At 38.6% G+C, this 14829-nt stretch overlaps 1 protein-coding gene across 1 annotated transcript; it reads left to right on the top strand.

The window, feature by feature from the left end:
• The first annotated feature begins 400 nt into the window (after positions 1–400).
• Positions 401–14566, top strand: LOC131798949 (uncharacterized). The gene is made up of 7 exons (XM_059116610.2): positions 401–785; positions 9164–10213; positions 10503–10637; positions 10803–10845; positions 11454–12233; positions 13032–13235; positions 13766–14566. Exons 1-7 carry the CDS (start codon positions 524–526, stop codon positions 13959–13961), a joined length of 2670 nt encoding a protein of 889 aa, XP_058972593.2. The 5' UTR covers positions 401–523; the 3' UTR covers positions 13962–14566.
• Positions 14567–14829: the final 263 nt, after the last annotated feature.

Raw genomic sequence — 14829 nt, 5'->3', positions numbered from 1 at the left:
TTTGGAAACAGCATTCCACAGATGGATAAACAAAGAAATTGAGACTTTTTCATCGTGTTTAACATTCTTTGGTGTAAAATACACATACAAGCTTTTGTTTGTCGTTGACAGGATCTTAATTGAAGTTTGTTTCCTTGTGATAGCAATAAACACGGTCGTTGAAAGCACAAAAGCTCGAAAAAAGTAATGATTCCAAGACCAGTAGTGGACCAGTAGTTTATTAGTGGAGAGTTTAATAGATTGAAAATGAAGCGAATGACGGAAACTACAACAAAAGTATAATTTTAGTCTCCCCTCCCAAAAAAAAAATTGGAAAATGAAAGTCGTCAAATCCGGTCGTTTTCGGATTAAAGTGTTCCGTCTACCAACGTAATGATATTCCGTCATCAGGGCGTGACTGTGATGGTTAAGGGTCGCCTTTTTGTGAGAGTCACATTTCCTCAGTCTTTTGTTACATAAGCGTTGCAAGCAAGAGAACTCTAATTGATTTCGATTCGTGGTCAAAGCTAATACGTTTACGAAAATGTCTACTAGCATGCGGACTTTTGACAGTACAACCACTCTGACTGTGAGTGAAGGCTATGATTTGACAAATCAACAACACTACTCGAAGAGAAGATGTCAATGTGCGTGCGGTGCTTTGAATCGGAAAGTAACTTTCCGTGTTTGGCACCTTTTGCTGTTCTTTTTCGTCATACTGTTGATTATGCTATTGGTGGGTGTACTGGCAGCAATGTATGGTCCCAGAGAGCCAAACTCAAAGCACTCCAAAGTGTATGTAGAAGGTAAAATATATTTTGTTAGCTTGTTGCAAAGTCTGTCTGAAGGGCATGTATCCAATTTCAACGTTTCAGCTAAGGCTACAGCCACGAAATCTAAAGGGAACAATTTAATGCGAGTTAAGATCGAGCATCAAAACTGTTTTTGAAATCTTTGACCTTACTATATCTAGGTATATTTAGGTATATTGCGCCATAAAAATACAGTTGTCGCGCTATACTCAACTGTTAAACAATGTTTTCACTTCACTTAAAAATCGTGATTGCTTTCTGACGAGAGTCAAAATAGTATCCATGAAAAATTGGGTTTCCTTTATTTGAGCTATTATGTTTACGAGATGACAGTTAAATCGAGTATGATACAAACACATATTTTGTCTCTACAAACACTCCTCGACAGCTCTTCATCTGAAGTAATTTATTTCTGTGGAAATTCTCGGTCGAAAGTCGGGAATTCTACAGAGTAAACAGTATGCTTAATGACAATACTTTGACCGGGAGAGCTGAGGCTAAGTCTGTCGAAAGCAGAATTCCTTTTGCCGAACCGTTTTCATTTGGTCGCAGTTTTCCGGCTGCATCATGAATTGTTCCTCTCATTCATCGACGGGAAATTTATAAATGTCTCAGACAACTGTAAACTTTATTTTCGTAAACACCCCTAGGGGAGCGAGAAATATTTAGTTTTCCGTGGTCTCCATTTTCATTGATTCGCTCTGTTTTTGATTCTTACTCCTTTAGATTAAAAGTGATATAGGAAGCGCCATTTGCAACTAAAGCCACAATTAAAAAAATATGCAAATAAGGACAAAGGAAAAAGATGTTAGCAAGGGAAACGCTTATTCTAAGGGTCAAAAACTTGACCCATCTCTTTGGGACTCCAGTCGGAAATCATGACATATTCCATTGAGTACAGTCACGTATCAGCTTTTTACGTTTTCCTTTCATTACAAATGTTTAAAATATACCCACATAATGTTTCCTTCATACTTTGCATCGAAGTTTTAAGTGAAAGTTCTTTATCCAGGCTTTCTACGCCAACAGTGGAGACACATACTGGAATTGAAAAAAAGGCCCTTAATAACAAGATTCCACGTTTTCATCACGTTTTATCACGTGAGTTCATGACATGAATTTATCTCTGTAAAATCTACACGAATGATACACAAAATTAGATTTTCTACTGGCTCATGTTCTCTTTTAGATATCTTAGTAAGGTACAAAACTGTTAATTTGTAGATCAAGGAAACTTTTACGTCCAAGACATCATCTAAGTTTATTATCTTCTTTCGTGCTCACTCGGTGGTCGCTGAACAAACAGGAAATCGGCAACTTATAAAGAATTCATTTCAATTAATTAGGTGATAAATAATCGAGAATTATTTGCTGCTCGCAAATTTTAATTTTTTCGAAGTTATAGCCTCTTTCTGACTTTGAAATAGGTTGAACTGGCGGGAAATCGAGGTTTAGGAGGTTTGTGAGATGAGATTGTCATCCAATATCACCCTCACATTCTGTTACGTCATCACTTTGTATGGGGGCCATCTTTTGCCGGTAAATCAAGTCATTCATAAAATTAAAACTATTTACTTCAACGCGTTGTATTAATATAATACTGACCAAATGATAATCAGGTGATAATCTCTTGAACTAAAGTTATGACGCCGAAGAGAAAAATTTAGATGGCTGAGCAAAATACAACGATTTTTCCTTTATTATACCTTTTTTAAAAATTTATAGCTTATTTTTCGACATTTCGCGCATTTGCCTCGATCGCGCATTAATTTATTTATGATTAACCATTTAACTCCTAAGATCTGAATGTTGATACTCCCCTCTCGCTGCTACACATTTCCTTGTAAATTAGTTTCAAGAAAATAGCATCGGACCAAGATACGAACTTTGAATTCTATCTACGAAGTTTGATTGTTCTCATCACCTAATAATTTATGAATATTTAGCGAGACGTTACAAGTTAATCACTTCTTGTAGTTTAAGAGTCAAAGCAATCGAGGCATGTCCTCCCTACCAGCACTATTTATGTGGGCAACCAAAAATTTTGTCTCTTACATCGTAGCATGTTTCAGAAGACTGGACACAAACGTTGGCCCGTCCTAAACTTCCTCTACATTTTAAACTGAGCTACTATTGCGCTGCGATCTCTCATTGCGACAAGCTATGACAGGCCTTATTTATCAGGGTTAAATCATTTATCTTGGGAGATAAAGACTAATGAAAATGCTTTTGAAAAAAAGGGGCATAAACGTTACAATCAATCAATCATAAAGCTTTCTGCAGAGACGGCGTTTACACGTAAGACGCATACTCAGACAAGAAAACTCGTGACTCGCCTCAAAAGAAATTGGGCCTTTTGATTTCGAGAATACCGTAACCATAGATTATGGGCGTTTTTGCCTAATAAAACCATGTCTCTCAGCGTCGAGGAAGCCTATACTTTGATGCTTCGGTTGTGTCAAGGTTGAAACCAAATCAAGACAACATTAGAAGGCGGTATGTTACAAAACCAAAGCTATGCAATAAGTTGTCATATTATCCTTCATTTATTTGAGGACACTTGACAAAGATGGAAACAAGCGCCAATGTGGCGGCCTTTGTTTTCTTAGATATCTCAAATTATACCAATTTACATTTCAAAATCGTGACTCCTTGATGAATTCATGTCAGTTTTAACACAATATTGGTATGTCAAAGGCACTCTTCAAAATTAAACAAGTCTTCCACGTAAAGTTAGTGTCAAAGAGATTAACTAAGCCAACGCTGTTTTATGTACGCTCTACATGCATACACATAACATCTATTGTGCGACCTGAGCTGGATTTGCGTGAAAACGCCGTGACCATGATAGTTCTTCAAATATGGTCTGTTTCAGAAGTAGAAATGAGAGACTATAACAAAGCCTTGTGATGTTTGAAAAGGAATGCTGCATTGAGCTAAAAAGGCAAAGAGAAAAATTAAAATAATTTAGAAGTATTCCATAGTTGTTTGTTTACAATAGTTTCTGCCTGTCATCTGGGCGGAGAAAGCGCGCTCCATTCAAATCAAAAGGGTTATCGCCTAAGAGTCGGATTTCTTGCAACACTATTAATAACGTCAAGTTCAGTAAACTCTGTTTAGATTTGAGTATAAACCGCATGAAAATGTCTAACATTCCGACATTCGACAGCGAAGAAGGATACGACGTCACGAAACAGGAGTATTATTCGAAAAAGAGATGCACTTTTTTGTGCTGTGATCGTTTCCATAAAAAAATGTACATTTCGCCTGTGGCATATTCTGCTATTCCTGTTTATAATAATCGTCATTATTGGTGCACTAGCAGTTATAATCGCAATGTTTAGCCCTGCAAGAGGTCCAGATATGAAATACTCGAATAAAATCGGATCAGACACTCCTGAAGGCGGCTGTAAAGGTAACTGTACGCTGAGGAACCAGCAATTTTGTGTAATTATTCATAATTGTCATCAAGGTGGCGAATGGTCCAAATGCACGCCTCTCTTGTTTTTTCTGCCGGCCCGGGTCTACCTTATCCAAAAAATAAAAAAATTGATTAAAAAAATAATAAATAAACCGATTTCCAACGTTTTGATCTTTTCAAGACGTGATTACCGGCATGCACGACTTCTGTAGTTCATTAAGTAAATTATTGTAAGCTTTTAATTTACTCTGCCTCGGCGTTTTATATTCTTGGACAGGCTCTTGTTTCACAAGCTTTCCATAAGCGTGGATGTATAGGACTGGCGATGTTTCGTGATTTCAACTTTGCTTGCTCAGGATACAGTAGATGCTAAGACAATTCTGTTAGAAAATCAAGAGCTCGAGATAATTTCGAAACCCCCAAACGGGATATATGGTAAAGAAAAATTCAACAGCAACTAGAAAGAAAAAAAAAAACAAACAAGCAAAAAAAGCAAAACAGAACAAAATGAAGACGTGAAAGGTTAGACGTGCGACTTTCAAAATAAGAGAGAACTTTTGCGAGACCCTCACTGACAACCCAGCAACTTGGTTTTGAACTTGTGACAACTGCCATTTAAATAACACAGTGAGTGAATTTTCCTTGCGTGATCTTTCATATTAGGTGTCAATTTTCTCTGTCTACCTAAAATTAGGGATTGACACCGTAACGTCATTCACTGATAGAGTCTAAATAGAGAGAGAAAAAATGACAAAGACACTCGATGTACGCTCGAGCTCATACTAACAGCTTTTCAATGGTTTCCATTTGTAACCGACTTGTGTTAAAGATATTGGTTGACGGAAAATTAGGGGGAGGCGGGGGGAGGGGGTTATATCACAGTGGATCCACTAGAACCTGGTAAACAGAAAGAACAGTTTCATAGTTCGCGATGTTTGTTCTTCTTGAAATTTTTCACCGCAAAAGTGGAAGTCCCTTGCTACGGGAAATAATACAAAATATGTTGACTTTGAGCTGACGTAACGTGGACACGAAGGAATGCTGTTTCATGTCAGACTTTTTGTTGAAAGCAGAGGCGGGTGCATACGAAACCGACCTTTGAGTTTTCATCCATGTTTCATTTTGGCTTTAATTCCGTTTCTTAATATCAAGATGTATTCTACGTATATTAAATAAATCATGATCAAATGAAATGTGAAAAGAATTCAATTATCGAACTTTCAACGTCAAAACTAATTATAGCTTTGACACAGGAAATTGTCTTTAAATTGTGGTCACGTTTCAATGTTGCAGAGAGGCAAACTGTTATATCCTAAAACGTGCTAACTAAAACTGTAGATGATGGGTTTTATTATGATTTGCAAAGACAATCAGTTATCTCCGACAAGAAGGAGTTATGTAAGGATATTGTACATTACCGTCAGTGAATGAAGATTACCAGCATGCATTGCATAGATTACAAGATTAGAATTGGAGGTTGTGAACTGCTCCGAACCAAAACATTGCGCAAGTATTAAGCAAGGTTAAAACAAAAGTTGTCAATTCTGTTGCATTTTCGCTGAGAAATTCGTATTTTAAAACGATTTTGTTCTCGGTAAAATTTAGGGTGATAAAGATAAACTATTCCAGCATGATATTTGCCTAAATATGCTTTATTTGCCGATGACATTTCCATTCTTATTACACTGAATCTCAAGAAACAGAATTAATTTTGTGAATTTGAAATTTTAATGTGAAGCACCTTAAATAATATTTACTGTAGACATTAAGCGGTGATAAGACTGAGAAGCTTCGTTTGGGAAAACGTTCTTAGACAGATCTGACAATACCTCCGGGACGTAACACCAGGTCCTGTCACTAGGAAAACGTAAATCAACTCAGCCGTATATGCGTGACCATTGTAGTTGTGTACGTTACAATGAAACTTCTTTTGAGATTTGGTGTAGGAGTTATAGATGACTATAAGATTGTCAAAAATGTTTCAAAAAAGAGCACTGTGGTTTTTGGTGGGGTAAATAAAAAACAGCCATGTTACTGAGGCTGAAGGATGTTTTCCTTCCTGTCATTTGGTGGCGAACTCAGTCGAAGAAGTGTTATCTGTATGACGTAGTTTAGAGTGAAGCTATGATGAGGAGGTTCGACCCTTCGAGGCCTGCAAGGACATTACACGGAAACTGCAATGACCACTAATGAAATAACTACCAAGCGCACATTCGAAAGCTCGACAACCCTGAGTATATGCGAAGAGGGCTTCGAGGTCACGAAGGAAAAGTGTTTTTTGCAAAAGACATGCACTTTTCAAGTATGGCATATTCTATTATTCTTGACTATGATACTCACCATTACAGCAGTTGTGGCGGGTGTATCGGCAAAGTATGCCCCTGGATCAGGTACTGCAGCGATGTTTGTACTTAAACTTCATTTGAAATCGTTTTTTTTTTCTTTGAAAATAGTTGCAATAATGACAGGTTAACCAAATGCCACATACGAGATAACACTCTCTTTTTCCTGTTGGTGCGAATCTCAATACAGTCTGAAAATATCGTGGTAGAGACTTAAATTGCTTCGAGACCAGCGGCCCGAGTTGTTGTTACTAAGCGAAATTGTTATAATTGTGATGCGATGCGTTAAAAACAAGACAATAACTGAATTTTTAATTAATGTAGCTCTACAGCTTAAAAACTCCTTCCAGTCTATCCCGACTTATCTCGAATGAAAAACTACACTTGTTGAACGGAAATCGATCGGATTTTCATGTACAATACTTTTAATGAACTATAGTTTGATTTTTCAACCTTTCTTTTCTGGAAAAAGTAAATTTTCAGTTTCAGAAATGCATAGAGACACCTCGTGCGGGAAAATTTCTTCCCGAAAACTACTTGTCATTGCGATTGACGCGCAATTTGGTCACCGATCTCATGATCGCCGCCTGCAAAGCAGGTTAGTCAGTGTCGGTTCAGTTTCGTTTATGCCAAGCTTTCTCTAATCGCAATGATCAATTGCTTCTTAGGATGGAAGATGGAGGAAGTTGCCTGTAGTTAGGAGATATCTGCAATTACAATTTACTGACTGTTTTAAATTGCGAAAGATCGAAATAAATGGGCGTGATGGGGAGTTTCACGCCAGCATATTCTTTAACATTATGAGGACTACTTAAACAATACCGACAGAACTTTCGCAACAGCTAAGGAAACTGAACCACTATCTAGCCAAAGACTACTATTAGCTCATGGCTCGAAATCGAAGACATCATGGCGGCTAAGCATGCGCATAAAAGACTAATTACGGAGTTTAAATATGGCGGCTGCATAATGCTTTCTGTAGGAAAATTTTGAAAATCAGACACAGTAATTTTCTGGAAGCGTGTACTAAAAATGCCCTCGTCTGAAATGTATAAGAAGAGTGTCCAGATCATCCACCTCCGTTCTCAAACTCTTACGATTTCGCTACGATCTGCCCTAGTCGAAGAAACTTTAAACCTTTTTGGTGCCTTAAGTGTCTTAAAATGGCTTATGTTGGTCAGTTAAAGCTTCTCCTGCAGCCACAACAAGGGTTATTTTATCAATTGCCCACGCCTGTTCGATCTTTTCGAAAGCCGACCTTCTAATTGAAGGCTATTTGAAGTCATAAAAGTGTGAATCCACGCTGCCAAACGACTTCCACGACTCCAAAAAATTTTTTTTCTTATGGATCTTGTTCCCAGTAGAGACGTTGACTCAAAAACTAAAATTAAAAGATCTGAAAACATATCAAAGAACTCTTCGATCGCCATTTTGTAAAAACATAGTAATCTAGCCTGTTATGGACAATACCGCTACAGGGCAGCTACTGAAGGCTCAAAGATTGACATAGATTGCAGCATTGGCGCGAAAATAATTTGACTTGAAAAACAAAATAGTAAGCTTCTTACTTGGACAAGATTTTAACAGCTTCTCAAGCAATATCTCGGAAAGAAAATAATAAAGAAGTTATCAGCGCTGCAAAATGTCTGATACACCTCCATTTGATTCATTTTTAAAATGGAAGTTGGGGATTGAAAGTCCCTCTTTAGCCTATGCTGCCAAGACAGTGACAAGGAATATCATCTTAGCTGTGGACGTACCCTACCCTTTGCTGAAATTGTGGCATGATTTTATCAAGACACAGAAAAATGATAGAAATCACACCTATGGCAATGGAGAACCATCTTGTTAAACCCCATCAAATTTGCACATGCACGAGTCAAACATGAAATTATCTTATACTTATGTTGATCTGTTTGATTACTCTGTTCCAGGAAATGCATTTGCAATTAGCAGTGATGAAAAAATTAGACTAGAAGTTAATGAATCTTTAAGAAAAATTTGTGGAAAAGTACAAAGTGAATATGCAAAGGCCAAAGGGACAAGGAGGAAAGAGGAACTCGACTAAAAAAAAAAAGATGTTTGATTCTAGTGGGATGCGCAGACGCAGTAAGGTGAAACGCAGCTCGTGTTGCGTCCGCGACATCAGTCGCTGACTGACATCGATTTCTTGCCATGTGTTCAGGCGACAACCGCGGAAATTCAAACTTTGCTATGATAACTAAAGCATCTACTACACCTGATCCAAAACCAATCATAAGAAATTAGAAATTACAAATACCACTGCAACTCCATTTTAGGGGCCACAGGCCAAATCCCTCTCCACCCCCCCCCCCATAACCCCATAAATATATACTTAGACCTGTATGGGTAAAGTATGGGCGGGATGATGCGCAACATTGTCCTATTTTATGTCGTTATTTCAGGAAACGAGGCTGTGAAGCGTCAAATACCGCATCGTTTAACATTTATAGCCGTCGGAGTCATTTATTGTTATCTTGGCAATGAGGGCAAATAGAGAAAAGTTATTTTATTATAATTTTTCTTAGAAAAAAAGTAAAACAAAACAATGTTACACGAATGTTGAACTTCTTCTATTATTTCATCAGGTGATGAAGAGTCCACTACAGCACCAACAGAATCTTCTGGCACAACCAAAGAAACGGACGTAACCACAAAAGAGAAACCAACAGAACTTCCGATCACATCCGAGGGAACCGAGCTAAAACCCAGTCAGACACCAACAACTCCTCAGGAAACAACGGTGAAAACCGAGCCTTCTTCTACTACTACTGAAACAAAAGCCAGTGTTACTACTACAGCACAACCAAAAACCACAGAAAAACCAACAACTAGAGCACAACCGACAACCTCACAGAAAGCAACAACTACTTCTCCATCAACAACCACTGCTCCAACAACTACAGATAAAGCAAACTCACCAACATCCACTGCTTCAACAACCACAAAAAAACCAACAACCACGGAAAAAGCAGCAACTACCGCTCCACCAACAACCACTGCTCCAACAACCACAGCGCAACCAACAACCACAGAAAAACCAACAACTACCGCTCCACCAACAACCACTGCTCCAACAACCACAGCGCAACCAACAACCACGGCAACAACTACTGCTCCACCAACAACCACAGCGCAACCAACAACCACAGAAAAACCATCAACCACCGCTCTGAAAACCACAGCACAACCAACAACTACAGAAAAACCATCAACAACTGCTGCTCCAACAACCACAGCGCAACCAACAACCACAGCACAACCAACAACCACAGAAAAACCATCAACAACTGCTGCTCCAACAACCACAGCACAACCAACAACCACAGAAAAACCATCAACCACTGCTGCTCCAACAACCACAGCACAACCAACAACCACAGAAAAACCATCAACTGTTGCTCCAACAACCACAGAAAAACCATCAACTGCTGCTCCAACAACCGCAGAAAAACCATCAACTGCCGCTCCAACAACCACAGAAAAACCATCAACTGCTGCTCCAACAACCACAGATAAACCAACGACTACTTCAGCTACAGCTACTGCCGCATCAACTGCTGGGCCAACAACGGCAGCACCGACCACGGGCCCTCAAATAAATTTTTTAGAGTGCGACACAGCCATAGTTGGAGCAGGTGAGAACTGGATACCACCGTTTGGCATCAGATTCTGCAAGGGATAGTTACTCTTGAGTAACTTAAACGTGAACCATTCAAGTCTCTTAACCCTCTATTTTATCTACTTGCCATAAATTTCTTTTTAAGAAAGTGAGGAAATTGGTCAAATCAGGATAACACTTTCAGATAACACTCTTGTTACGTTTTCAGATAGTGTATTAATTTTGTCATAGGAAGTCAGACATTGCACCAGTAATCCTTTTGATAATCTCTTTAATTCTTTAAAGTCTATTTCCTTAATTTATAGGTGCGGGTGGCTTATTGGTGGCATATTCACTTTTTGACAAGACGAATGAAACAAACGTCTGCGTCTTCGACACAGAGGACAGCGTTGAAAACATTTATGACCATGTTTTTCCCCAGGTACCGGATGTTGTAGTAGGTAAGTTAACATAACACCAAGAGTCAAGCTTTATCTATGTAGTAATCAATAGCTATGTTTTAGTTAGCGACTAAAAGGTATTGTACATCGTTTACTTGCTTCACCAACGTATAAAGACAACGTTTCCCCTTTTTTTTTTTTTTTTTTTTTTTTTTTTTTTTTCAGGCTTAGGGCAGTGGGACATTTCCGGTGACAGCTATGCAGAACAGTAAGCTTCAATTTCTCTCAAACATATTACCAAGTTCGTATCAATAAACATAAATCGTGACAGTTTTTTTAAATGCTCGAAGGCGCCAAAGAATTTTTAAGAGTAAAAAACTACGTCGTTATATGAGAGCCATTTCACAGAAATTTTCTTGAATATAAATTCTAACCATGAAATGTGTAGATGTAGTATAAGGGTACCCAAGCATAGATGAGCTACCAGAAAAGAGCTGATCTCACAAATGAACTGCGGCCTGCACTCATTTGTCTTATATAGACTTCGAAAACATTGGAACCCATTCCCCGCTGATATTAATTAGGCGTCATTGCTAACTGAGTAACATCTTGAGAGTGAGGTAAATTTTCGTTATTGTCGTATCATGCGCATCTTGAACTCTGATTTGCTTCATTTAACCATGAACATTGAAGAATAAAGGAAAGAAGACAACAGAAACGAATAAGGAGGCCAGCCAGTAATGGAGACGATAATATCGCATCGCAAATCAAAATCATAGAGAGATTATGACAGAATGTAAATTCGAACGAATTGTGACGTACACATAATTTTGAAGGAATTGATTCAATTGGATTAATTTCTGTTTTCATTTTCAGGGACCTTGTACGTCATTTATTCAACAGCAGTGATACCTTGTGGAATCCAAAAACTAAACGTGTTGAAGCTCGCGGACAGTTTGCAAATAGCTTTGATGATCTGAAGTTTAAAGCATTTCCAACTTTACGACACCGCAAGCCACTCGACAATAAAACACTCACGGAAACTGCAGCTTTCATCTATAATGATAAGAGGAATTTCACGCAATTCTCAACCGCGGAGACTTTCCTTTCGTACGAACTGTCCCCGGAGGGAACCAAGCTTATGGCAGAAAAGTTTGGCCTCAAAGGTCACTACATGCAAGCCATAAATCCAATGAGTTATAGAACTTATCTTGAGAAAGAATATCATGTTAACACCGCATCAGCAGATGCGAAAAGGCCTCCTAATTCCAAAGGAATCTCAGAAATTGTCAAAGAGCTCACTAAAAAAGTGGAAAGTGGAGGCGGTAAAATTTATCGTAAAGAGACAGTTGCTTCGATCAACAAAGAAGGAGATAAATTTCTTCTTCAAACTACAAAATTAACTGTGAAAGCCAATAAAACAGTTATCACCGTTGGACCAGCTGCTCTGAAGAAGATCGAAGGTGACGTCATTCGAAATATTACAGGCCATCAAATATTCGAATCAATTGTTGGTGTGCCTGCATTCTATGGGGCAGCGGTATATGATAAACCATGGTGGAATGACACAACTGCCACTCAAAAGGGCAACAACTTGGAGCCTTTGGAGAAGTTCATATCCAGCAGTTACTGCCTGGGAATTACCATGCCTTACAAGTTAGTACTCATAAATCTTAGCAACCTTCCATAAAATTTCAAAAGAATTAATAATTCGTCGATCAATTCTAAGCCTCTATATCTTCACGGTGATTCTCCCCCCCCCCCCCTCCCACCGGTTATTTGAACTTTCTAAGAATGGTTTGCACAAATTCCCGCCCCCCTGGGCCAGAACTACGTTCAAATGCTCCACTCAAACACAATTTTTCTATCGAACGATTCTTTGAGTGATCAACGAATATTGTAGAATAAAGCGGTCACGTACATAGTTTTTGGGCCGCTGTTGGATTTTTTTCTTGTACGCATCATTCTGCGATGTGAGAGTATTCTTCTAAGCTATTCGCCCACGAAAGCGGACACTTAACTTCTAAACTCCTCCTATAAAATCAAAGCATGTATTACACGGATTTAAATTACACACCCTACTCAGACAAGGTTCGAATTCCCCATGGGTTGCCCCGGGAGATGTTGAAACATCGAATTGGTCGGTGCATAATTTCCCTCTGCGTAAAAAGCTGACTTCTACAATGTTCTCCAGTATATCTTATGGACTAGCAAGTTTAATTCCACTTGTGAAATAGCATCAAAAGTCTTGCCCATTTACACTGAAAAAGGGGATTGTAAATTGGGAAACTGGGAAATATCACATTGATACTCCCGAGCTAGACTATGATGAAGCAAGTTAAGCCATGCGATGTTTTTTGAGTATCGCGCTCGTGCCGAAGTAATCAGTGAACTAAATATTTTATTGCGACTTGTCATTCAAAAGCCTGCTCCTGTTCCTTATATCTATGATAGAGGTAGTGGAACCAGCGGAAAAGTGGTCTTGCACACAATAGCTAATAACGGAGGATGCAGCGATTGGTGGGGGAAACTTTGGGAGATTTCTACTAATAATGATGTTATCGACAAAGCACTAAAACGCGCTCTGAAGGAAAAGTTTCAACGTGATATTCCCGATCCTTTGGAGACTAGGTACAAATATTGGAAGGAAGGGTTTTGGTAAGTGCAGTGTTGAAAGATTAAAAAAGTATAATAATCAGTTATTATTGCTTTTGTTTTATCAAAAACGGTATTTTGATAATGGTGTTCTTAAGACAGTTTTTCTCTTGATTCTTAAGTTGTAATCTATTTTTCTCGTCAACAGCAATGATCTGCGTTTCGTTTCGTCTCAAAATCCATGCTCTAAGTTTACGGATTTGTACGCTGCATATTCACTGCAGAGAAATGTGAGATCATATCTTCTTCTGTACGGTCTTTCTCATTGACATCTGCTGAACGCAATGAGTGTGGATGTGGACGAACGAGCGGCCCTAAATTTTCCGCCCGCAGTCGTTTCGTTTCGCGGATATTTAATGGAGAGCTCTTGAGAAGAAGAAAGAGAACCGTTGTCAACGAGCGAGTGTCAACTTTGCTCACTTTTGACACGTTCAATTCTGCGCCATTTTTGTTTTGTCTTGTTCTGTTTTGTTTTGTTTTGTTTTTTTTAATGAAGAGTTCTGATTTTTAGATTTCATAATTCAATGACGTAGGTTTTTTCAGAAGCCTGGGGCTTACTTTAGCTCAACGACCATTCGGCAATGGGCGAGACGACCGCTGACCGGACAAGATGTGTTCTTAGTGAACAGAGCGTATTACGATTTCGGTGGATATCTGGATTACACCATACGATCTGCTTTTGAGGCCGTACAAGAGGGTTGGAATTCTAAGCTTGTAATTGATGTATAGGATCCGTAAAAGCCCTGAATACTTAGATTTTCTGGTTGATAATGATGGCATGAAAAGAAAATTACGATCTGCTCTTGAGGCCGTCAAAGAGGGTTGGAATTCTGAGCTTCCATTTCATGTAAAGAGCTTCTGACTACTTGGATGTTATGGTTTATGATGTCTGGCAAGAAAAGAACATTATATTTTTATAAAAGATGCGAAGATTATGACTAAGAAAGTATTTAGTTTAGATGAATTTGAGTCGTAAAGTTTGTTTAAAAACGTCTATCTTTTTTTCTGACGCATGCCTTGTAATTCAAATAATATGCAGATTCAATTAAGCATTGTAAATAGTTTTAATTCTTATGTATCCCATTCAAATAAGACCTCTTTATTGACGTCAATGATAATCATTTAATTTTTCCTCGATCATTTCTATTGAGGTATTCTATGTGGCTTTGTCGGGTGTCAGTATCCAAAGAGAACAATCAGTGTAATCAGTGTGATCTCCCTGCGTTTATAAAGAGATGTAAAACTAATTCGTTCGTTAGGGAAAGAGGAACATCGTTATAGAGTATAACTGATAGATTTAAATAATTAATAAAGTATTCTCATTCGTTACCTGTCCTGCAAGTGTGTCGTTAGTTTGTGTGTTTGCACTTTAAGAAGCTCTTATTTTGAAAGCGGCTTAAGTAGCGTTCATGCTCGGTTTCGTTCGCGGAAGGGTGGCCATGTTGGGGGAAAGCTCTCCCTTTTCGAGAGGTGCTGCATAATGAAGACCGAAGACCGACGAATTCTAACGTAAAAAGGCATGAGGATGACGGCTGACTCATGATACGTTCGGCACCATGCGCTGTGTACGTGTTAGGCGTCGAAATGGCATCTTACC

Source organism: Pocillopora verrucosa, chromosome 12, assembly GCF_036669915.1.
Source record: "Pocillopora verrucosa isolate sample1 chromosome 12, ASM3666991v2, whole genome shotgun sequence".
Lineage (NCBI taxonomy): Eukaryota > Metazoa > Cnidaria > Anthozoa > Scleractinia > Pocilloporidae > Pocillopora > Pocillopora verrucosa.
Note: the sequence above shows the minus strand (reverse complement) of the source record. Positions and strands in the feature narration are given on the sequence as shown.